The sequence below is a fragment of the Peromyscus californicus genome, unplaced genomic scaffold (genome assembly GCF_007827085.1).
Source record: "Peromyscus californicus insignis strain IS unplaced genomic scaffold, ASM782708v3 Scaffold_12__1_contigs__length_115047231, whole genome shotgun sequence".
Lineage (NCBI taxonomy): Eukaryota > Metazoa > Chordata > Mammalia > Rodentia > Cricetidae > Peromyscus > Peromyscus californicus.
Genome location: NW_026294413.1, coordinates 63,086,032 through 63,111,336, shown reverse-complemented (window position 1 = coordinate 63,111,336; position 25,305 = coordinate 63,086,032). Strand labels below are relative to the sequence as shown.

The window sequence follows — 25,305 nt, the reverse complement described above, 5'->3', positions numbered from 1 at the left end:
ACACATCTTTACATGATCAAACAAAGGCAACATAAACAAATGTAACACACCTTTGCACAGTTAAAGTAGTATTCTGCAGCATAAACAAATGTATCACATCTTTGCCTAGTTAAAGTAATATTCCGCAGCATGACTGTACCGCCTTCTGGTGAGGCGAGGTCTCGACATTCAGTGCATCAGTGGATGAGAAGACACTGGGCTTCCTCTAGAGTGATTCCCCGCTCTGTACACACTAGAGTAACTTGGCAGTGACACTGAAGCATTCTTGGCCAGGCCACATCAGGGTCCTAGTGCTCACACTCAATGTCTCCCCAGGGTAGAGAGTATCAATGTTACCTCATTTGTTTTCCTAACATCCTGGGACTGTTACTCCCATTTTAGAGAGTAGGGACCTAAGGCACAGAGAAACCAAAGAATTTCCCTCCAAATACTCATGGTCAATAAGTGTGGAGTAGTGTGTAGGCAACGGGAATGCTGGTTCCAGGCCTTGGTTTGAGCATGTCTCTACTTCCAATCTACACCAGGAGCCCAGTTCTGATTCTTCACTGACACCACCACACCCCACACCCCCCCATCCCCCACCCCCACCCCACCCCCGCCGCTCATGGTGATCCGCTTCATCCCAGGGCTTCCTTCCTGTGAGATTTTGGGTAGGCTTCATGAGGTAACCCTTGGTGGCCCCATCCAGGGTATCTGGAAGTCTTGTTTCTTTCACGACAGAGTTTCTCTGTGTAACAGCACCGACTGTCCTGGATCTCACTCTGGAGACCAGGCTGGCCTCAAACTCACAGACATCTTCCTGGTTCTGCCTCCCTAGTGCTGGGATTAAAGGCATGCACCGCCCATGCCCAGCAAAAGTCTTGCTTCTTAGGACAGTTACTTAATGTCCTTTTGATTCTGTGAATCAGCTAAGTACTTTGAGTCCTAATATGGCTTTTAAGTGACTAATCTGTTTGTCTGTTCTTCCTGAATTAGGCTACAGCAGCTGCCCTGTGGCCCCACCCCACCAGAGCCTGCCACCCCTTCACCAGCGCCATATCACGGTGCCTACCAGCATCCCACAGCAGCAGGTCTTTGCCTTGGCCGAGCCCAAGAGGAAGCCATCACTCTTCTGGCACACCTTCCACAAACTCACCCCCTTCAGGAAATGAGCCTTACCCAGGGTGTGCCTCTGAAGTACTGTTGGGAAGGAAGACTGGTTTTATCTCTTCAGTGTGACGTCCGGGGATGGCTTCTTGCTCAGTGCTGAACACTTCTTTTGGGAATCAATGATGAAGAGGAGTTGGACTCATCTTTGATCTTGAGAGGCCCTGATGCCCTTGTGGAAAGGAGGAGGCCATGAAGCACTGGTCTATCCCAAAATGGAAGCCAAGTTGCACTGTCAGGTGGCTGGGATGTAGGGACCAGGGCTTCTCTCTACATGGAGACTGCTGACTCCGTGGCCCTGCGAATTTGCCGCTCATGGTCATATTCCTGCTGCAGTTCCAGACAGTACCAAGAGCCTTTCAGTCCCTCAGGAGCAACTACATTAAGGATGGCTTCTGTGTTTGATCTTCAGGAACTCATTGACAAGAGATTGGTAGGACATTGACAGCCATGGGATGGCTTGGGTCAGAGAGACAATGAAGGAGCTAGAGCTGCTGGGCAGGTGCCCACAGTTTTCCAAGGTGTAGCAGGTTTCATCTTGCAAGGTTCCTTATTCACAAGCTAGGGAGAGACGACAGGAGGCACCTGTCGCCCTGGCAGTGTGGGGCATGACAGCATCCTCAAGGCAGTGCTGCTTTCCAGACTCTAAGGAAGGGCACTGCCAGCTCGTTTGTCCCTCTCAGCTCTTCAAGCAGAGGTCATGTCTTGCTCACCCATCACAACCTAAGACGCTGCCATTCGCAGAAGCAGTGGCGATGTGAAATTTCTTTCAAGTTTGATAACGCGATAATGTGCACCTGTGCATCTTCAACAGACATTTGCAGTTTTTCCATCAGTGAGATGGTGATGAAGACACAGACATTCCACAGAGACAACAGGGACAAAAAACGTCCTGCTTCCTGGGGATGTGGAGACACCTCTGTCACATGACCCTGAAACAGCAGTGGCCGGCCGTGCCAGGTGGAGATTGGTTTTGATGACTCCTTAGCTCCGAGAGAGCTGTCTTTTAATGAAGGCCACACGGGCTGACACCCATAGAGAGTAACCTCCCTTTGTTGACATTGTGGAGTTTGATCCAAATGCCTTTTAACGAGATCTAAGGAAGACTAGTTCTACATTTTAATCTACACAGTGAGCTGGCCGGGAGGGGTCCTACTGTGCAGCTTGTGCGTTCTTTTGGACAAGCTTGTTCTTGTGTGCTGTTCCTGCAAGGCTCTCCTCTCTCCTCAGCTCTTGCTGGAGAACCAGCAAGTCTGCAGTGTTAGAGACGAAGGTACTGGTCCGTCAGCACAGTTCCTCCACCCTGTCCCCCATATCTAGAGCTATGCCTGCAGCAAGTGACCTCACAGCAAATAACCTTGACCCTGGACCTGGGATTAGCCTCCCCCTTGCTGTGCACCCGGGGCATGTTCACTTAGAGGCAACACTGCTGGGGATTGTGGTCAGTGGCCCCACAGCTGTTTCTGTGTATCGTGAAGTGGTTCAGTGCGCAGAGTGTGTGTGTGTGTGTGTGTGTGTGTGTGTGTGTGTGTGTGTGTATAAGAGAGAGAGAGAGAGAGAGAGAGAGAGAGAGAGAGAGGCCTTGAATAGATGCATCAACTTAGCTTCATTTACGTAACTGACAGATTGTTTTTGTTTTTTTTTACTAATAGAATGCTATGATATATTTTGGAAATTGCTATACTTGGTGTGTTTTCTCTGCTACAGTGTGTATGTACAGCAGTTTCAATAGTTGTGTTGTTAATATGAGAACTGCTTTAAGGAAGTGAAGAGAGTCTTTTGGTCCTGTTCACATTCACTGAGGATTTGACTTGAGTCTCACTGCAGACTTCATTTGCTGTTACAACTAATGACAGTGAAGAAGTAATACATTACATTTGTGACCAGTCCTAATGTATTTCCCAGCTGCCCTAACTTCCGGTTCCCACCTACCTCCACAGACCTCCTAACAATCCCGAACATCAGGATGTGTTTATATTGAGTCACATTCAAGACCTGGGCTGGCCCCAGGCGATTTTATACAGTGTGAGAAGTGCTGGATCAAATGTCTGTCCCAGATGAGTCTTACTTGGGATTTCTGGGTGATTTTAAAAACTAATGTGTTTTTAAAAGCTATAATGGCCTTTGACTTTGTAAAAATCTGTATGTCTATATGAATTTTATTACCAAATACCTGAGTTCTACAAAAAGTGGAAGACCTTGAGTATTATTTTCAGTTCTCCAAACTTCCTTCTTGATTTAAGGCATGCGCTCTGCTTTGAAAGGAAAAAAAGAGAAGCAACCAAGAGCCTCTTGCCGGAACGGTGTCTGATGCTTACGAACAACATTCCCTCCTTCTCCCTCAGTGGGCCGAAAAAGATTGGTGACTTAAATTTTAGTGATTTCATTTGTTCTGTCTTTAGAGGTCCATAATTAGCTCTGCTAATACAGTTGAAGGCCTCCCTGGTTTAGATTATACCTATAGGTATGACCACCATGTGGTAGGTGAAAAGTGATCGTAAATAATACTTGAAAGTCTAGAGAAAGAAGGAACATTCCAGGCTCTATCCCAAAAAGTAAAAGAAAGTGGCAGACAGCTAGTCGGGGCTCTCAAGAGACTCCGCCCCTTAGATGCGTCATCTGTTCTGATTTTCGTTTCTGCATGGCAGATCTGCTTCTGCAGGTGAGACCCATCACCACTATGGAATGCCATTTCTAAATGCTGTGCCTTTTAATATCCAAGCCATTCAAGACCGATTCCACACCCTCCGTTGCTGTTGTTACATGCAAAGCAAAGATGTATTTCATTTGAAATTGGGTTCACAGTGGACGTCTTTTCTAAGCGCCAGGGATCCAGCGTCTGTGCATCTGGACGTCTGCGCCTGGATGTTTCTCAGGACAGGTCCGTCCTGTTGCAGTCAGAGTTTCCTGGAGTCCGGGGCATGGCTTCTGCATTGTGGCTTCATCGTGGATAGGATCAGCAGAAGTGTCCCTCAGGCCAGTGCCAAGAAGGATGAGTCAGGGCCTTTCAGCAGCTTAAAGCCAGGATGCTGGGTACAGTGTGCCCACAAACTGTTTCTTCTCTGGGTCCCGGGAAAGGCGAGTTGAAAGACTTAGGACAAAATCAGTAGTAACCTCTAGCTAGTCTTAGAGAGGGGGAGAATCCGCTTATGTAGTGTATGTATGTAAATTTGCTTAGCCATCCCATGTACTTCATTATTGCTTTTATGTTCTCTTAGGCATTGCCATTTATGTTTAGGACGTACTTTGGGCCGCTTCTGTAATTTAAGAGTTGGTCCCTTTTCGGGGGGTACATATTGGTGCCCACTGTGCGTGACTTGCTGACCGACCTTCTCGGCTGTGCTTTTAGTGATAACTAATCCACATTGCGGTGCTGTCGTCCGTGTAAGTCAAGTGCTGCTCCTGAGATGGCGAGTCAGCTTTGACGCTGAAATTGGGCCTGTGTACAAGACGTGCATTTTTGCTAAATGAAGGGTTTTTGTTGTTGTTGTTGTTGTTGTTTTAAAAAAAAATAGTTATTTGATTTCTTGTAAATGCTGTGAATCTCTATTTGTCATTTTGTATCTGTATATTAAAATAATTTGCCAAACCTGGTTCTAGTGATGCATCTCCACAGTAAAGTAAGGTAGACACATTATACAAAAAGAGGCAGGGCTGGGGCGTGCACAGAGCCCTGCGTTTGGTTCTCAGCACTGTGTAAAACAGGGTGTGAAAGCACACAGCTGTGATCCCAGCACTTGGAAGGTGGAGGCAGGAGGCTTTCCCTGGCTACAATGAGGAGTTCAAGGTCAACCTAAGCACTATAAGACCGGCTCAAGAAAAATTCTTCAAAGGCAGCAGATGCTGGAGCTTACAGATCCTTTATAGCTCTGTCTTTGGTGCTTCTTCTAAAGACTCCTTCCTGATGGCTGGGAGGCTCACGGAGCAGGTATTAGAGAAAAGCTCTGAGGGGAGTAGAGGGAGGGGCCCCTGGACTTCCAAAGCCCTTAGAGTGATATAGGAGCCAGAGAGGGCAAGTGACAGTTCCTTTTTGTGGGTTTGGAGATCTGACTGGGAATTGCTCCACTCCCTACCTCAAAGTAAAGCAGGCACTCTGCCACTGAGTGACAGCCCAGCCCTGGAAGGCCAAATCTGTTGCAACCATTTTCCATGAATGGTGGAATGTGGGTGACCAAGTCTCTACGCCTCTGGGTGGCCAGAGCTGCTGGCAAGACCCTTCACTGGGAGGTGAGCCTGTAGCCTTGGCCTCCCTCACCCAGGGTGTGGGGTGAATAAGAATTTCCTCCTCTCATTAGCAAACTCAGAAAATCCCAGTAAACAGCCCATTGTTTGCTGTGACTAATCAGAAAAGGGTTCCTCTGGGTTGCCAAGGCTGCCTCCTGCTTTCTGTTGTTTACTCCCAGCTCATGGGTCCTGTCCCTTCCTCGTACCCTTGCTCACCTCTCCACGGGCTCCACTGGGTGAAAGGGTGACAGTGCCAACCGGGGGTGACCAAGGATGGTACCATACATAGAAGGGAGCGTAAGTGGGAGGCAGCGGTACTTTATTCTAGAAGAGTTGGTGTGGGGGTGGGGAAGCAAGCATGTATTAGCTGTCTGCTGTATCCACAGGAGGCCATGTCCCTACAGAGGGATGTGTGGCCGGAGAGCCATATAGAAATACGACGACGACGACGACGTTCACTTGGCATCAGTAGCAGCAGAGATGTGAGGTAGGTGCATGACAGCCCCTAGAATGGCGTCCTGGCCCTGGCAAACATCCAGGCCGGGACTGGACTCCTAAGGACTTTGCAGAGGCCCAAGGCCCCTGTAGGATTCTGTGGATAAACACAGTGCCTCTGCTGGGTTAGACTGGGACCATGAGGTCTCTGTGGAGCTGGATGTTAACAGATGACCCAGAGCCTGTGTGGCACTGGTGGCATGTGGCATTCCCTAATGTGGCCAAACAACTCAAGGCCAGCTGTAGCCCGCATTGCCTGCACAGGTTGCAGTGAGAAGAGAAATCTTAAAATCAGAAGCAGAGGAATGCCCAGGGAGACAGCCTAGCAAGCTTCACAGGGATCCCAGCAGGTCGTGGGGGAGGGGAGGGACACTGGTGACCAAGTCCTCTCCTCATGCAAAGGATGAGTAGGAGTACCACCAACAGGCAGAGGAGAGAGTAGTGTAAACAGTGGGCCAGGCACCCTGTCAAACCCGATTCCCACTAGGGCTAGGAATACCATTGGAGAGGATTCTTATTGGTCAGGGGAGCAGAGGGGCCTGTGGCAGCCTGAAGCTGAGTGGCCACAGGGATACCTCTATCAACCAATTGCACTACCCGCACATGAAGGGACTTGGGGTCCTGGCTGTAGCAGTCAGGCCTAAAGAAACCAGACCTAGCTCAGTGGATGCTACCCAGCTTAATGGATGCTGCCGAATCCAATTCCTCCTCCTCCTGGGTACACTGCTGGGGCTGCCTGCTGTGCTGATGAAGGCATGTGGGCCGTGGTTAGCTCTGCTAGGATGAGGCTTCCCAGTATCTGCATACCCCTTCCCCAGCTGGCCACTAAGGCTCCTGCCCATCTCAGAACAGAATACAGTCCTTTTATGCTCTGGAAACGTGTGCTTTTTGCATGAATGTTTTGACATTTCTCAGGAGAAGCTGAAGGGAAATGATTGCAAGACGCACCCCACGGCAGAGCTGCAGCATGCTCCTCGGTGGGCTGAAGGTGGGGGAAGGGATGGACACAGTCCTCTATCTGCTCTGTGCATGGTCGAAGCTAACTACAAAGATGTTGGAAGGATCTGGTTGGGCTATGGTACCTTGCAACATCGGTGCACCAAAAGCTGAAACTTGCATTTCCTAAAAGAGGAGAGCAATTGTCAGGTCCAAAGGGAACCCCCAGTTCCCCCCGAAGCAGTGTTTGCTCAGCTCAGGCTGGGCGCTGGGCTATAACGGGAGCAGTATCCCTCAGGAACTCATGAAAGGGGTTGCTGCTTGCCAAAAAGGGCCACTTCCCTTGGCATATGCCTGTGGTTATATATCAAAACCCATGCTAGCCTCTAGACTCCTTCAGTCTCTATCCACATGGAACTTCCTCTGTAGACCAGGCTGGCCTCAAACTCAACAGAGATCTGCCTGCCTCTGCCTCCTGAGTGCTGGGTTAAAGGTGTGCATTCCTACTGCCAGCTTTTTTTTTGAACTGAGGACTGAACCCAGGGCCTTGTGTTTGCTAGGCAAGTGGTCTACTGCGTGCTAAATACCCAACCGGAAGAAAATAACTTTATTTTACAGTTTGGTATATTTAAAGGACTGAGCAGAGTCACTGGGAGCGTCTGGCCTTATCTAGAGCCTTAGAAGTCATGAGGGCTCAGAGCTACCTCCTGAACATAGTAACCCCAAAAGCGCAACTGTAGGCCTTTTCCTTCTGGCTGTCAAAGTGCCCTGCAGAGATGTGAATGCCAGTGGGAGGGTTAACTGAATGGTAGGTTGCCCTTGAATTTGGTTTTGCCCTTGATGAAAGTCACAGGCAACAGTAACTAATCATTTGAAAGCTCCAAGTAAACAAGAGTAATCCTAATGGTCTGTGATGCAGAGGCCACCCAGTTACTGCCGCAGTCATCTTGGTTATTTTGCACCTGTTACCCCAAGATATGATGGACTCAAGGCCAGTGAGAAAGCTGTTCACATTAAGGAAAGAAGTCTGCAGTGAGGGTCCCTTCTCTCACATTCCACCTGCTGGAACTTCTGGAGTGCCCTCCTTTTATTTCAGAGGACAGAAGAAAGGGACAAGTTTTCCACACACCCAGGGTGCTCCAAAGAGATGCTACCCAACCCCAGTGCTGCTGTGGCTTTTGAAGCTCGTCCAAGACGTCTTGTGCCTCCCTCCGTCCCCTCCCCTTCCTGATGTTTTGCAGTTATGTGCACTGGGGAGTTCTATGGCAGGAAGGCAGGATTTTATTTACAGTGTGTGGGGTCCCTATTCGCACCGTGTCCCTGTCCAGCCTGCAACTCCAGGGTTCAGGTAAGAGCGCTGCAAAGGATTTTTTTTTTCATCTTCAGCTGAAGGCACCTGGGTTCTGAGGTAGCCAGGTATCTTATAAAGCTCTGGGTAAGAACAGAGGTAATCTGCTTCTAAAACTTTTTTCTAAAGGACAGACAGGTGTGGTGGCTCATAGTTGTAATGTCACACTGGAGAGGCTGACATAGAAGGCTGCGGAGTGAGTTCCAGGCCAGCCTGGGCTACAGTCTTTCTCTCTCTCTCTCTCTCTCTCTCTCTCTCTCACACACACACACACACACACACAGAGGGAGGGGGCTCTAAACAAGAGAGGAAAGCAGAGAATCTCATTTGCCAGAATTCAGCAATACTGGACTGGGAGAAGACAAAAAACCAGGATAAATCACAAGAATAACGGACCTTTCTAGAAATGCAGTCAGATTATCAGATACATGTTTTAATGAGCCTGTTTTTAATAGTTATGTCTATACTAATTTATATGGTCTATAAAAAAAACCCTCAATATGTGTTGAGGAAAAGACACATACTCTGGCATTGCATTGAATATATGGGAGAAATAAATAAAGCCAGCTTGGTGTGGAGGGACATCATGATGTCATCCCCCATGTGTTATGCGCAAGCAAGCTGGGCCTCAGCAAAGACTGCTCACAAGCACACCTGCCATCCCAGCACTTGGGATGCTGAGGTAGAAGGATCATGAATTCTAAGCTGGCCTGATCGGCATAGAAATATCCTGTCTGGAAAAAATAAGGTTGTTCTCCTAATTTCTGTTAAATGTTAGTGTTTGGGGCTTTGTAAGGACTTTGAAGTGTTTGAGGGGACATAACGCATCTGAAATGTTTGGGAATCCGCTTACTCTTGACTATGAATTAGAGAAAATTATTCAGAAGAGGCACCAAAAGTGACTTTTTTAAAAAATGTGTGTGTGGGTGTTATGCCAGCACTGTCTCTCTGTACCCCCTTGGAAGCCAGGAGAGGGCATCACATCATCTGGAACCCGAGTTTAGATGGTTGTGAGCAGTCATGTAGGTGCTGGGGATTTAACCCAGGTTCTCTGCAAGACCAAGCTCTTAATCACTGAGCCATCTCTCCACCCTGCCAGATGGCTTTTTTTTTGGTTTTTCAAGACAAGGTTTCTCTGTGTAGTTTTGGTGCCTGTCCTGGAACTCACTCTGTAGACCAGGCTGGCCTTGAACTCACAGAGATCCACCTGACTCTCCTCCCGAGTGCTGGGATTAAAGGTGTGTGCCACCACGACACCAGGTGGCTTTTTACAGAGGTTGGGAAGTGAGGGGGAACGCTGGTAAAACACAGAGGAGTCGACCTAGACTCTCCCAGTCACTTGTAAGTTCAGCAGCCGAAGCCGCTACAGAAAACTCATGGATTTGGCTCCAAGGAAACTCAGCTTCCTGAAGTGGAGTGAGTTTGTGACTGAGAGGGAAACACTGGGTTTCCTCTTCCAGAACCACGTTCTGTATCCTGCAATGCTCAGCAGCTTCCACTAGAGAACGACACAGTTTTTGGTTGTCAGGGTCTAGATACAAAGGGGCTGGGAAGATGGGTCAGAGGTCAAGAGCACTGCCAATAGTTCTCAGCATCTACATCTGGTGGCCTGTAATGCCAGCTCCTTGAGTATCTGATGCTCTGACCTCCAAGGGTCTTTACATTCATGTGTGTGCACTCATGTACCTGTGCGTGCACACACACAATTAAAAATAATGAATAAAATAGCTACAAATGTGTAACTAGCACTACAAGGATGTTTTCCATGGGAAAGCCTCTTACCACATCAGTCTAAACATTAACATGTTTGGTTATTTGCATATATTTACTTCTAGTATTTGATAATATATATACATCAATATCTCCATAATGTGCCTGATATTTTAGTCTTTCTAAAAATCACTTTAAAAAATTTTAAGAGAACTTAACTGCTGAGATCTCTCTCCATCCCCATTTTAGTCCTTTATGTTTGGGTGGGTCTTTTGAGACAGAATCTCATCCATATGCCAGCTGATCGTGAACTTGTCACCCTTCGGCCTCCAGGCATGTTTACCTAGGTCACCAACTATTATAACTCTAACAGTGTTTTGTCCCACCCCCTACGTCTATTGTTAGGCATTATGTAATGTGCCCTCTCCCACCTTAACAGATAATGCTGCAGTTACCTTTGGCACACAGATCTTGCTTTATTATGAATAATTTTAGAAATAGCACTCCTGGATCAAAGGGATAGACAGCCTGGTTTTTTCCTTTACAAAGGTTTATGAACATCTACGTTGCTGAGGATGGTACATAAGGATCTGGGGTCTGATGGGTTGCATTAACCTATGTGTTCTTTTTTGTTATTTTGTTTTGTGCCTTCAGTCTTAAAAGAGCTGCCATCACACAGCCCTTGCCTTCAACCATTACTGCTCAATCTGCTCCTCTATACTCTATATATGGGGACTGGAGATAAAATGCTGAAAATACAGTCAGATGAGCCTTTGAGTTCCGTGACCAGAACCCCCGCCAGGCAGGTCCTGGGGGAGAGGTGGTGTGACACTTTGCACACTCCCAGGGTTCCTCACCTTGCTGGAATCCCACTCATCTATATCTCAAGAATTCAAACCCCTATGGGAGCTTGCATGCTGATCCTGTCGTGGGGAACAACCTGCCAACCCATCTTCCCCTCCTACCCAGATCTCAGCCCCAACCTGAGGCTGATGGCAGATTACAAACAGAAACAAACACGAAGAACCCAAGGAAAGGCAAGAACCCAAGGAAAAGGGCTGTGTCCTCAGAGCAAAGGTTGAGTCACAGGCCTGTGCACACTCTGGTGGTGTGTGCACAGGCCTGTGACTCAACCTGCTGTGTGCTCAGGAATGCACTACCACAGTGGGCTCAAGTGTCTCGTTGTTGTCGAACTGGGAGTTAAAGCCAAGGACTTTAACTTGACACAAGTGTTCTAGCACTGAGCTGAAGCCACAGCCCAAACGTAGATGTTTGGTACATTGCTGTTAATGCCACATAATTTCTGTTGTATGTGCATGGTACTGGGATGGACTTCAGGGCCCCGTGTGTGCGAGGCAGCCTTTCTACAGCTGAGTCACATCCTCTGCTTTAATGTTTGCTTGTCTTTTATTGTGATAAAATACATACCTAAATTCAAACTTACCAGTTAAGCCATCTTAAGTGTATGACTGAGTAGCAATAAGTACATTCACATCATCCTGCAACCATCACCAACATATATCTGCAGAAGTTTCATCTTTCACTGAACAGTACCCATGCCCTTTCAGCTCCTGGCATGGGCTGTATTGCTTTCTCCATGGGTTGGACCACTTTGCATACTTTAAATAAGACTCACAGAGCTCGATCTTTCAGTCCCAAATTTTGTAACTGCCTAATGTCCTCGAGGTTCATCCATGATGTAGCATGAGTTCGGGATTTCCTGACTTTCTGAGGGCCAAATGGTATTCCACTGTATTTCTACACTACATATTCTATAACCACTCATCCACTAATGGCCACATGGGCTGCTCTCCCTTGTGGCCTCTGTGGACATTGCTGCCAGGAACAAAGCTGTAGGCGGGAGTTTCTGTCCTGCTGGCAGCTCCCAAATAAACACAGAGGCTTAATATTAATTATAAATGCTCAGCCAATAGCTCAGGCTTGTTACTGGTAACTCTTACACTTTAAATTAACCCATATTTCTTTATCTACCCTCTGCCACATGGCTTGGTACCTTTTCTCAGTATGGCATGTCATTCTTGCTTCTCTCTGTCTCTCTGCTGGTGACTCCTGACTCTGCCCTTCTCTTGCCCAGCAGTCTCAGTTTGGCTTTCCCTCCTAACCTTACTCTGTTCAGATACTGGCCAGTCAGCTTGTTTATTAAACCAATCACAGCGACAAATCTTCACAGTGTCCAAAGGGATTATTCCATAGCACAGGGCTTGTTCAAGTCTCTCTGTTTTTGTTGTTGTTTTGTTTTTGTTTGGCTCTATTCCCAGGAATAGAATTGCTGGCTCAGATGGTAATTCTATGTGGGTCTTATTATTTTTAGTGTGCCTTTCCATGTATATTATGGTCAAATTTGGTCTTTATATCTGCTCCATGAGATAAGAAAACATTTTGCTCTAGCTAAAAAAAAGTGGCTTGCTCAAATTGAAACAATAAATAAAAGAGTCTCCGGACCTCAAAACTTGGCTTCCACATTTATTGACCATTAAAAGTGGTCTTGAGTGTGTGTTACCACCTGAGGACAATGTGCCTCCCCTCCACCCCCCACTCCCCGCTCCCTCTCTCTCAACAATAGAGTCTCACTATATAGCTCAGGCTGACCTAGAACTTACGTTTTTTTTTTTTTTCTCAGTCTTCCTAGTGCTAGGATTACAGTCATGTGCCACTGTGCAGGCTTGGTGACAGTTTGGTCAACTGGCTGGTTTCTGTTTTCCCTGCTCTGAATATCGAATACATAAGATCATATTCAAGCCTTTGTCAGTGCAGAGAGAAAAGGCCAGGTCACTCCCCAGCAACTGTGTCCATGCCCAAAGACCAAGGCCTGTCCCACTGCAGAGATGAGAGGCTGTGTCCATGACCAGCAACTATACCTACACCCAGCGACCACACATCTTTCAGTTTCTGTTTCCCTCTTTCAGTCCAATCCCTGTCGTCTGACCATGAGGATTTGGTGGCTCCTGTTGGTTATGGGCACATGTGCAAGGAGTGTGTACTCCCAGGACACCTGCCGGCAGGGGCACTCTGGCATCCCTGGGAATCCAGGTCACAATGGCCTACCGGGAAGAGATGGACGAGATGGTTCCAAGGGTGACAAAGGAGACACAGGTACTTGACATTTGTGGCTTCTTACTGCCTCGTCCACTCACTGGCCACTGGTGTCCTGTTCCACTTGCCCACTGAGCCCTCACCCACCAATGTGCCCTGCAGGCACTTCTCAAAGACAGGCTCTGCCATGTCAATATTCTAGGTGCTGAATGGAGTGCGGGACAAGGCCAACAGCACCCTGTCCTCACAGGCTTCTCATCCACTGGAGATGACTGTTAGCAAGTGTTTCTGCAACCATAGGGCATTTGAGTGAGATACAATGGGTGTGATGGATCATTGGTATCATGAGGCCAATGGAGCGGTCTGATGGCTAAGTATAGTAGCAACACCCATCCACAGGGTGAAGGCCAGTGGTGGATGCCTAAGGCCATAGAAAACACATAATTCTGTTGTTGGTTGCTTTTGCTCTTTTGGGGGGCCTGCCACCCAGTTCCCATATAGATCACACACACAGGATTATTCTTAATTATAAACACTCAGCCTTAGCTTGGTTTTCTTCCCAGCTTTTCTTAACTTTAAATTATCCCATCTATCTTTTGCCTCTGGGCTTTTTCCTTTTCTTACTTCTGTATATCTTACTTTCACTAGCATCCTACTCTCCTTGTTCTCTTACTTTCTCCTCTCTCCTCCAGATTTCTCCTTCTATTTATTCTCTCTGCCTGCCAGCCCCAGCTATCCTTTCTCTTGCCTTGCTATTGGCTGTTCAGCTGTTCATTAGACCATCAGGTGTTTTAGACAGGCAAAATAACACAGCTTCACAGAGTTAAACAAATGCAACATAAAAGAATGCAACAATCTTTGCATCATTAAAATAAATATTCCGGACTGGAGAGATGGCTCAGAGGTTAAGAGTAACGACTGCTCTTCCAGAGGTCCTGAGTTCAATTCCCAGCAGCCACATGGTGGCTTGCAGCCATCTGTAATGAGATCTGGTGCCCCCTTCTGTATACATAATAATAAAGAAATCTGAAAAAAATAAATATTCCACAGTATAAACAAATGTAGCACATCTTAAAATAATATTCTACAACAGAATCCTGTCGATATCGTGTTCCCCCCAATACATACATGACCTATGATAAAGTTTAATGTCAAAACTAGGTACGGAATAAATAGTCATTAATAACAAAAATGGATTAAGTTTTACACTTTCCTGTAATAAAGTTACCAGCATCAGTGATCTTCCATTTAGGGAATTTTATGAAGTAAATTTAGAGTTTTGTAGCATAAGCATTTTGAGTCTGCGACAGCCGTTTCTGATAACTGAAATGGCCTCAGAGTGACTGATGAGCGTGTCACATGTAGCTTCCCCAGTTCTGTGACCGTAGGCATGCACCACCATGTCTGGATCTGTGTTTATTTTTGAATATATGAAGTTTTAATGTTTATTAGCGAATATTTTGTACACATGAAGAGGAGAGATGATTACTAGATAAATCAAGAGTAATACTCTCATACACGTAATGCCGAATTTGTTTACCTCTCCCTTTGCCAATCTTTCTCGGTGTGATCTTCCCCTTTAAAAAGGCTTTTTGTTTTTTAGACATTTAATTTTTTTATGTATATGGATGTTTTGTCTGCATTTGTGTCTAGGCACCATGTATATGTAGTGCCCACAGAGGCCAGGAGAGGACATTGAGTCATCTGGGACAGGGAATCAAACCTGGGTCTCCTGGACGCACAGCCAGTGCTCTAATCACTGAGCAACCTCTCCAGCCCAACTCTTCTTTTTTATTGGCAGTGTCTCATGTATTCCAGGTTGGCCTCAAAGTTGCTGTGTACTCAAGGATGAACTTGAACTCTTCATCCTCCTGCCTCTACCTCTTTTTTTTTGTTTGTTATTGTTGTTTTGTTTTGTTTCGAGACAGGGTTTCTCTGTGTATAGTTTTGGTGACTGTCCTGGATCTCGCTCTATAGGCCAGTCTGGCCTTGAACTCACAGAGATCTGCCTGGCTCTGCCTCCCGAGTGCTGAGATCAAAGGCATGCGCCACCACCACCTGGCTTCAGCCTTTACCTCTTGAGTGCTGGGATTATAGGCATGTACCACTGTGCCCAGCTCAAAACCAATCAATCAATCACTCAATCAGTCAATCAATCAATCAATCAATCTACCAATGTCTCTTTCTCCCTCTCTCTCTGTAGTGTGCGCGCATGCGTGTGTGTGTGTGTGTGTGTGTGTGTGTGTGTGTGTGTGTGTGTGTGTGTACACATCATTGTCAGCTATCTTCTATTCTGCTCAGCTTTACAGGGTCTTTTGCAAAACCTGAAGCTTGCCATGTTGCCATGTTGACCAGGCTGTCTGGCTAGCAGATCCTCAGGATCACCCTGTTGTGTCTCCTCCGCCCATGTCTCCAGTCCTCCTTCCAAGCTCAGACAGCCATACTTGGCTTTTTACATGGGTGCTAGGGATTTGAACTCAGGTCCTCATTCTTTCTCTTTGCCATTGAGCTTCCTCCCCAGCTCTGTCAAAACAGATTTCTTAAAAGCACATGTTTTCTGGGTCAGGTATGGTGGCGCATGCCTTTAATCCCAGCACTCAGGAGGCAGAAGCAGGTGGATCTGTGTGAGTTCAAGGCCAGCCTGGTCTATATATTGAGTTCCAGGACAGGCAGAGCTAAATAATAGAGAGACTGTGTCTCCAAAAGAAACAAACAAACAACAACAAAACAAACAAAAGTATCTCTTTCTATTTTTCCATTCAATTAATCTCTCTCTCTCTCTCTCTCTCTCTCTCTCTCTCTCTCTCTCTCTCTCTCTCTCTCTCTCCTCAATGTGCTTTTTCTTAGGAGAATGACATTAACCTGTGCTGCTTGTCAGGAAAATCTGCTGCTTCTTTACTTGGTCCTCTGAAGATGTGCTGTGTGTTTTATGTAATCAACACACAGTTAGCACAATGTCCATGACATACATCCACAGTTGTTCTAGTAGATGTTCATGCTCTGACCTGTATGGTCATGAAAGCTTTGAGATAGTGCTGCAGAACACAAGACCTGGGAACTAAGCAGGGAGAAAGAAGTTTGGGTAGGAAGGCTCAGGCTTCCGGGGTGGTGCAGAGAAGGAGTGGGTGATAATGGAGAGGAGGCTAGTTTGGAGATACCTCCCTCTTGGTGGTTCAATGGGACCCTGGGATTTCTTGGGGAAACACCAGGCATTATGATGGATGCAAATCAGCCTGTGTCACTTTCCAGTCCTGAGAGCTGAAGGCTGTCCCAGCTGCTTGTCACCCTACAACCAGAATGGTAGGGTTGAAGTTTTGGAGTCTTGACTGACTTGAGTGAGACAGAACCTGGAGTAAACTGTGGCCTTGTGAGCTCTTCTGTCACCATAGTCTGGCCATTGCTTGGTGACCTGCTCCCAGGCTTAGGACTAGTGTATGACTAACAGAGCCCAGTGTCCCCTCACAGCTTGTTTGGTGGCATTTGCCTCTCGTCTACAATACCTTTCCTTCCCCAACAGTCATATCGCAGAGATCTCTGATGTTTCATGGAATCTGGTGAGACTTCCATTCCACTCTCTGAATGACTGGTGGAAAGGGATCAGAATGAGAGATATGCCTATCACCTCCCACATTCAGATCACTTCCAAGTCCTCATCTGGAGACAAACTTACAGCTTGGTACTCAGTGTTTTAGTTTGCCTTGCCTCACGCTCCTTGGGCACCCCACCGCTGGGTGCTCAGGAAGTCACCGATGCATTTCATAACCTGCTCATTCTACATGACTCAACCCCCTGGATACTCACTAATAGCTGCTACCCCACCTGCACTGGTGGGAAAAGAGGTGGGCTGGGGCACCCTAGGACTTCCCATATCAATAGAGACTCAGAGCTAGGAAACTGGACTTGGAATCTCAGCTCTTGTGTGCTTTCTTCCCTTCCGCCTAGGAGAACCAGGACATCCTGGTGGCCCAGGGAAGGATGGAATTCGTGGGGAGAAAGGAGAACCAGGTCAGTGCTGGCTTTGCATTTACCCATCCACCGTGCTCTAACACAATGCTATTTGACACTGCTGTGGACTGACCTGTCTGGGGCTCCCAGGATGAGCCACTGTATTAGTCAAGGTGCTCTACAGGAACAGAACTGGTAGAATGATTGGTTATAAATATAAACACACACATACACACATGGGGTGGGGGTTGGGGGGATTAGAAGCTGTGGTCTGGGTAGTCCAACAATGGCTGTCTCTCAATGGGAAGGCCAAGAATCTGTTAGTTGTTCATTTGAGAACCTGGATGTCTCAGTAGTCCCAATCTAGTTCTAGAGTCCTGGGGAATTCCTAAGGAGCTGCTGGTCTTCAGTCTATGTTGGAATCATGAAAAGGTAGATAGATTCTAACACCAGCGAAGGAATGGTTCAGCAACAGGATATCTAGATTTGCCAGTTAGGACAAGGATAAGCAGGCAAAAAGCAAAAGTTTCCATCTGCCACGTCCTTTCATGGGCTTCAAGACAGAAGGCGTGGCCCAAATTTAGGGCAGGTCTTCCCACCTCAAATGATCCAATTAAGGAAATCCTTCACTGGGTATGGTGGTGAACACCTTTGATCCCAGCACCCAGGAGGCAGAGGCAGGCATTTCTCTGTGAGTCTGAGGCCAGCCTGGTCTACAGAGTGAGTTCCAGGCTACACAGCCAAGGCCACACAGAGAAACCCTGTCTCAAAAAACAAACAAGAAAGGAAGGAAGGAAGGAAGGAAGGAAGGAAGGAAGGAAGGAAGGGGAAAGAGGAAAGAGGAAAGAAAGAAAGAAAAGAAAAAACAAAGAAAGAAAAGGAAGGGAGGAAGAGAAAGAAAATTAGTCACAGGTGTGCCCGCATGTTTGGGTTTTAGTTGATTCTAGATGTAGTCAAATTGATAATCAAGATTAGTCACCCACCAACATTCTCTCTCTTCAAGAGATATAGGTGCATGCATAGATAAGCAAACTCTTCCTGGAAGGTCCAAATGGAAATTTGTTTCAGCTTTGTGGGCCGTGGGCTCTGCCCATGCACCAAAAGGCAGCCACAAACAAGTGCTGCTGTGTTCTGGGGGAGCTGTGGCTGAAAGACCAATATTTCTGTTTTATATACTTTTTGTGTAGTATAGAGTCTTACTTTCCCCCCAACCCCAGTACTTGGGATTAAACCTTGAAATTCATGCATACTAAGCAAATACTGTGCCACAGCCTTCTTTTTTAAAACATGTATTGACATATGTTAATTATAGATAATGGAGTCTACTGTGACAATTTCATACTTGTGCATAATCACATTCATCCTGTTACCCTTTCTTGGCCAGTCCCATTCTTCTGCTGATGTTTCTCTTCTCCTCTCTTTCCTCTTTTCTTGTATGTGTGACCGAGTGAGTTTCATTAGAGTATTTATAGGCACATGGGTGAGAGTATGCTTGTAGGAGAAGGTGACCCTTACTAACAGCTAACTACTGAAGAAAATGTATCTCCCTCCACATCACACATTGACTCCATGTAAATCCTCGGGGAAGTGTGGAGTCGCAGGAGCTCCTTTCTCTTCCACGGCAGAGTGCTGAGGGACCTCACCTTGTGCAGGTAACCACAACTGTCATGAGTTCAAGAGTACAGCAACCATATCATGCCTGAAATTCAGTGTTCTACAATATTCCTCACTCCTTCTTCTGGCTCTTACATTCTTTCCACGCCCTTGTTCACGATGTTCTCTGAGTCGTGAAGGAGATGACAGAGATGTCCCATTTTGGGCTAAGCATTCAATAGTTATTTATTCTCAACACCTCTCTATTGTAACTTTTGAGTTTGAGATAGAGTATCATGGAGTTGCTGAGGCTGGCCTGGGCCTCCCTCTACAGATCAGGAAAGCTATGAACTGGCTATCCTTCTTGTCAGGCCCTTGAGTAGCTGATCTGGAGGGCTTGTGGCCACCACATCATGATGGGATGTTAGTTGTGCTCATTTTAACACATAAACTAGTTTTAGCTTATGGGCTATGCAAAATCAGGTCAGAGGACAGATTTAGGCAGCAGGCCACAGTGTGTTGACCCCTGACTTAGTGGATGAGTGCCAAGGAGGAAGCTTCTACTTCACTCAGTGCATGTCGCCTTACTTGAGGGAGAAAGTGGCACTTGAGTAGGGCCCTGGGCTGGAGGGATATCTCAGTGGCTGGTACTTTCCCAGAATGAATTGCAACCTGAAGGGTAGGGAGTAACTGATGGGGAGAGAGATGACCGTAATGTCAAATACGTGAACTCATTCTGGGCATTAATCTAAGGCTTTTTATGAAAATTTATAGAAGGGTTCTATAAGTTAGGTAGCATTACTGTTCCAGCTCTATAGATGAGGGAAAAAAATGTGATGGGGCTCACTATCTGCGTGTGCCGGGGTTGGAGAAGGGCTAGGTAATATTCTGAGGGAAGCTCAGGCTCCCTGCTCATAAGCACCATTGCCTCCCAATCCAGGTGGAAGAAGTGAAGAGTGTGGAGTGTTCATGTAGACTGAGGAAAACTGGGGTGGAAAGGACTGGACAGTTGGCAGGCATGTGGGCCACAGTGAACATCTGTTTCAGGTCCACTCCTTGAGGGGCTGTCACTTGCCTAGGACTGAGGCCCTGTTACTCAGCATCCTGGGTTGATCTGCTCCTTGTCATATTTTCCTTCAATGTGTGCTTCTCCCAAGGGTGGCCTTGTTTCTGGGTCATCATGGGATACTTTGGTGGTACAGTTGTCTTTACTCATACGAGCCCTGGTACTGACTAAAAGAATACTTTTGGAGGATGGAGATGTGGCTCAGTTGGTAGAGTGCTTGCTTAGCCTGCACGGAGCCCCAGGTTCTTTTCCTGGCACTGCATAACCTGGGAGGGATCAAATACAGCCTTAGTCCCAGAACTCGGGAAGTATAGGCAAGAGGCTTAGAAGTTTAAGATCATCCCACCATCCTTGGCTATAGTGAATCTGAAGCCATCCTGGGCTGCATGAGACCCTTTAAAAAAAGAGGGTTTGTGTGTGTGTGCTTACATGTACATTTCCCTGCATGCAATTTGGGAATTCGCGAATTTTCAGACTCTGAGCAGATTGCGAACCTACACCCCACTTTGTCTCAGTTAAATGCTCAGTGATAGAAACTTCAACATTGTGCACGAGGGATTCCTAAGCCCTGTCTTCGTTATCTTCCTCTATCCAGGAGCGGATGGAAGAGTTGAAGCAAAAGGCATCAAAGGTGATCCAGGCTCCAGAGGATCCCCAGGGAAGCATGGCCCAAAGGGCTCCATTGGTCCTACAGGAGAGCAAGGGCTGCCAGGAGAGACTGGCCCTCAGGGGCAGAAGGGAGAGAAAGGCGATGTGGGCCCCACTGGTCCAGAAGGACTAATGGGCAGTACTGGTCCTTTGGGCCCCAAGGGCTTACCTGGCCCAATGGGCCCCATTGGCAAACCAGGTCCTAGGGGAGAAGCCGGACCCATGGGCCCCCAAGGGGAGCCAGGAGTCAGAGGAATAAGAGGCTGGAAAGGCGATCGAGGAGAGAAAGGGAAGGTCGGTGAGGCTCCCATCTTGCCCAAGAGTGCTTTCACTGTGGGGCTCACGGTGATCAGCAAGTTCCCGCCTCCTGATGCACCCATCAAATTCGACAAGATCCTGTACAATGAACTGAACCATTACAATGTAGCGACAGGGAAATTCACCTGCCACGTGGCTGGTGTCTATTACTTCACCTACCACATCACTGTTTTTTCCAGGAATGTGCAAGTCTCTTTGGTCAAAAATGGGGTAAAAGTCCTGCACACCAAGGATGGTTATATGAGCTCTGAGGACCAGGCCTCTGGTGGCATTGTGCTGGAGCTGAAGCTCGGGGACGAGGTGTGGATGCAGGTGATGGGAGGTGAGAGGTTCAATGGCTTGTTTGCAGATGAGGATGACGATACCACATTCACCGGCTTCCTTCTGTTCAGCAGCTCTTGACACAAAGGACTCTGCACATGGGCCTCATGGAAGGCTCTCCTGGTGGACATGGTGCCCACAGACCTAGCTCAGTGAAGGTGGGATGCGATTGTGTCCATTCCTCCAATATTGTATCAATTCTAAACTGTAGAGGTGGGAAGCTACTCCTACAAATCCAGCCATTTGAACACATTAATAATAAACTCAGAGACACCAACAATGCATCAGTGTCTCATTAAGGTGAAAAATCAAAGCACTTCCCCTTGGTGTCATTTAACCAAGAGTGAGTGCAGATTTGAATTCTCTACTTCATGTTTTATGGGTCTTCCTGTCTGTCTGTTGTATAAATCTGAATCTGTGTCTGCCTGAAGGCTGTCTTGTGAATCTGTCCCTGTACCTGTCCCTGTCCCCAGCAGAGGGCTTTGCTCTTTGTCTTATTAAATATAAAAAAAAAAGCATCACATGGAGAAAGGAATGAAGAATCTTTTATAGAAACCTTTAATAGAATTTTACAATTAAGTCATTGATTCCAATCGCTCCCAACTGACCCAGATAATAAATAAACACTATTAAGCAGACAGAGAGAAAGAGAGGGGAGAGGGAGAGAAAGAGAGACTGACTGGACCTGGAATGGGTTTTTGAAATCTCAAAGCCCACTCCCAGTAACATGCTCCCTCCAACAAGGCCACATCTCTTAGTCCTTCCCAAACAGTTCCACCAACTGGGGACTAGGCATTCAAACATATGAGCCTAAGGAGGCCATTCTCCTTCAAACCACCACAACAATGTAAGGGATATTTTTATCATAATGCATTGGTACAGTTGTATGTAACTTAGGATCTCACTCTCTCTCTCTGGTTTTTTTCAAGACAGGGTCTCTCTATGTAGGCCCAGATGTCCTGGAACTTGCTCTGTAGACCAGGCTGGCCTTGAACTCAGAGATCCGCCTGCCCCTGCCTCTGCCTCATGAGTGCTGGAATTAAAGATGTGCACCACCATACCCGGCTTAGAATCTCTTAAAGAGTAGAAGAATAAACAGTGGCCCTGTGTGCTGTAATTCTCCATGCTGGAGAAGGAACCCAGGGTTTGTGCATGCTAGACAAGTGCCCTGCCACAGAGCCCTGTCCTCAGCCTGCTTATAACAATGTCTTTAACACATCACCATTCCCTCACCCAAGGCATCCTCTGCCTGTGTGTTTGTGGTGGGAAGAGTTCTAGAGGAGTTCTGGTGTCACTTTCCTGCTCTGAGGCCATATTATGATTTCTGATATTAGGAGAAAGTAAAGAAAAATGAGATGGGATTATGGCTGAGTGGGGATAACATTTGTATTAGTATGCATGGGTCCCATTTTCAACACTGCAAAAAACATACTTATTCCATGTCATGACTAGCTGCTTTAAGCTGGTGTCAGTGAGACACCCCAGGAGGCTACTCAATACAATTATGGACACTGTATTTTCTAACTTAGGTGTTTATGCCACACAACTCAAGGAACAGTTGGAATGAATCTATATTAGCTTCCTAGGACTTTCATGACCAAGGTGGGTGGCTTAAGACATCGGAATGTATCCTGTCACAGTTCTGGAAACAGAAGTTCAAGGTCCATGAGTCAGCAAGATTGAGACTAAGTCCCTGAAAGATGATCCTTTCCTGCCACTTCCAGCTTCTAGCAACCCCTGGTATCCCTTGGCTTGAAACAAGTCACTTCAGGGTCTCTGACTGTAGTTCCACATTGGTTTCCCTCCATAACTGCACATTTTCCTCTTCTAAAGAGGACATCAGTCATATTGGATTCAGGCCCATCCCAATCTGATTACGTCTGTAAAGATCCTACCCAAATAAGGTCAGATTTGCAGGCACCAAAGATTAGTACTTTAATATGTCTTATAAGGAGACACAGTTCTCCCCACAAAAGTCTGCCCTAAAGGGGCAGACTTGGACTTGCCTCCAAGTTGATGTCCTTTTTCTTTCCTATAGGTCAATAAGCCCTCCCCTAACATCCTCAATTTCATCATTATCATTTTTGCCCAAAATGTCATTGTTTAAGCCATTTAAATCAGCAACAGGAGAGACCTATTGTGTGATGATATATCCCGGGGCAAAATCTAGCCAGACGGAAGTCTTCAGTCAGACAAGTTATTTGCTTCCAAAGTACAGTGGTGGAATAGGCATAAGATGCCCATTAAAGGGAGAAAAGAAAAGGCAAAAAAGGCTCACAATTTGCAAGCGATTCCGAAACCCAGCAGGGAAAATAGTAGTGTTTGATATAATCCATCTTGGCACAACACTTCAGCTCTTTATGTGATCTTACTGTAGGGCTGTTTGGGTATGTTCCAGGTGGATTCTCTTCCTGCCCACCTGGGTACCTGGCAGTGATGGTGAATTGTACGCATGTATTCACGACTCATATGCTCATTGGAACACATGTGCTTCTCATGCTGGTCTCAAAACCCTGGCTGTGATGGTTAATCATCATTGTCAACCTGACTGAATTTAGAAGCTCCCAGGACACACACCTCTGGTCACAACTGTGAAGGCTTTTCCAGAAAGGTTTAACTGGAGAGAAATGACCTGCCCTGAAAGAGGGTGATGCCATTCCATAGGCTGGGGTCTCAGACTGAAGAAAAAGGAATAAAGGAAGTGGTAAACTGAGTACCAGCACTCATCTTTCTCTGCTTTCCGTCTTCCCCATTGTGGGGAAAATCATGCTGTCACCACTGTAAGCTACTCTTGCTTCCACTGTGTGTGTGTGTGTGTGTGTGTGTGTGTGTGTGTGTGTGTGTGTGTGTGTGTGAATTTTGAACTTCTGATCCTTCAAACTCTACCTCCCAAAGGCTGGGATATCCATAATCTCTTTTGTTCTTTTTTAACATGTTATTTATTTTTATTTTATATGTATTGGTGTTTTGCCTGCTTGTATGCCTGTGTGCGGGTGTCATATCTTGGAGTTACAGACAGTTGTGAACTGCCATGTGGGTGCTAGGAATCAAACCCAGGTCCTCTGAAAGAGCAGTCAGTACTCTCAACCTCCAAACCATCTCTCCAGGCCCACAACCCCTCTTCTAGCCACTGGCTCCCCAGCTCTACCCACAGCGATCTCTCAAGGAAAAAATCAAGTTCCTGATAACAAAATCCTTCCTTCTGGGCATCCCTGTCTGGAATCCTGGCACTCAGGATGCTGAGGCAGGTGGACTGCCAGTTTGAGGTCAGCCTGGGATGCATGGTGAGTTCCAGGCCAGTCTGGAATACAAAGTGAGAGCCTGTCTACAAACCAATCAAACACACACAGAACCTTCCACCTTTTCCTTTCTTTCCTGCCAAGCTCTAGAAAGCAGACATGACAGTCATCCGATAGTCATCTTGTGCAGGGAGATGACAGCACCTTAGGAAGAAAAGCTCTGGTCCTGGCAGAACCAGCACCCTGACCCACCGTGGTGTGGCTGTCTTTCTTGGAGAAGGCTAGGGCTGTCAAGAGACTTCCTCAAGCCTTCCCAAGTCTGTAGCATCATTCCTTCTTTCCCAGCCACGGCTCCCAATTATCTAATGCCATCCCCTCCCCACCCCCAGCCTCTGCCCTCTCATTTCTGCAGTCCAGTTGATATTTGAGGAGGTCCTGTCTGTACTAATTTAGGTTCTAGGTGATTATGGTGAAAGACCAGGAGTTAGACGCCGGTAGGCAGACAGACAGGGAGAGGGGCCATGCCTAGGCAATGGTGGCGGTGAATCTCCAAGACCGCCAGCTTCTTCCTCAACCTTCAGCTTTTATCTCCCACCAGCAGGCCCCCTGCTGATGGACAGGCTCAACAAGTCAAGACTGGGTCATGACATGTCACACCACAGTTCTGGGCCAACCAACCAACCACCCTAGCTTTCTCTAAACGGACCCACTTTAAATTAGGGAAGGGAGCCGGGCGGTGGTGGCGCACGCCTTTAATCCCAGCACTCGGGAGGCAGAGCCAGGCGGATCTCTGTGAGTTCGAGGCCAGCCTGGACTACCAAGTGAGTTCCAGGAAAGGCGCAAAGCTACACAGAGAAACCCTGTCTCGAAAAACAAAAAAACAAAAAAAACAAAAAAAACAAAAAAAAAAAATTAGGGAAGGGAAACCATTCAGAGGCTTTAAAAACCAGCCCTTGAGAAGAGACCCGATTTTCGCCTTTCAAGTCCCCCCTCTGCTTGGCAGAGGTTCTTTCTCTCTGTGTGCCTGATGCCTGTGTGTTTCCTCAACCCCAGTAAACACCTTTCATCAACTGCTATTCTGTATGCGATGCTTGAGATTTCTCCGAGGCTACGTGTTGCGCTTCATATTTTTCCTGTCTTTTAATTTTTTCCTGCCTTTTCGACTGGCAAGAGACAACGAACCCGATCAAGACCTTATAGACTGTATCATCTCAAGACCCCTAGACGGTATCAATAGTTTCAAAAGTCAAAATAAATGAAGA

At 46.8% G+C, this 25,305-nt stretch overlaps 2 protein-coding genes across 14 annotated transcripts in view; both read left to right on the top strand.

The window, feature by feature from the left end:
* The window catches only part of Spata13 (spermatogenesis associated 13), a 222,753-nt gene extending 218,015 nt beyond the window's left edge, over positions 1-4,738 (top strand). For all 10 annotated transcript variants that reach the window (XM_052733040.1, XM_052733037.1, XM_052733041.1 and 7 more), the window contains one exon: positions 976-4,738. In XM_052733040.1, coding sequence (XP_052589000.1) covers positions 976-1,151 — 176 coding nt within the window. In that variant the 3' untranslated portion in view covers positions 1,152-4,738. The remainder of the gene's footprint in view (positions 1-975) is intronic.
* A 618-nt stretch (positions 4,739-5,356) lies between these two features.
* Positions 5,357-21,084, top strand: LOC128107306 (complement C1q and tumor necrosis factor-related protein 9). 4 transcript variants are annotated; one of them, XM_052733047.1, is made up of 5 exons: positions 5,357-5,857; positions 6,781-6,853; positions 12,787-12,973; positions 16,856-16,918; positions 20,113-21,084. In XM_052733047.1, exons 2-5 carry the CDS (start codon positions 6,797-6,799, stop codon positions 20,883-20,885), a joined length of 1,080 nt encoding a protein of 359 aa, XP_052589007.1. In that variant the 5' UTR covers positions 5,357-5,857; positions 6,781-6,796; the 3' UTR covers positions 20,886-21,084. The 4 variants fall into 4 exon arrangements, with proteins under 4 accessions (XP_052589007.1, XP_052589008.1, XP_052589004.1 ...); XM_052733044.1 differs by lacking the exon at positions 5,357-5,857 and adding an exon at positions 7,898-8,149; XM_052733048.1 differs by lacking the exon at positions 6,781-6,853 and having other exon boundaries at positions 5,358-5,857.
* Positions 21,085-25,305: the final 4,221 nt, after the last annotated feature.

Bases quoted from the DNA above. Each gene is read 5' to 3' on its own strand.
- LOC128107306 (XM_052733044.1), top strand. From the start codon at position 8,045: ATGTGCACTGGGGAGTTCTATGGCAGGAAGGCAGGATTTTATTTACAG. The intron at 8,150-12,786 runs GTAAGAGCGCTG...TCCCTCTTTCAG, and splicing joins CCTGCAACTCCAGGGTTCAG to TCCAATCCCTGTCGTCTGAC. The intron at 16,919-20,112 runs GTCAGTGCTGGC...TCCTCTATCCAG, and splicing joins TGGGGAGAAAGGAGAACCAG to GAGCGGATGGAAGAGTTGAA.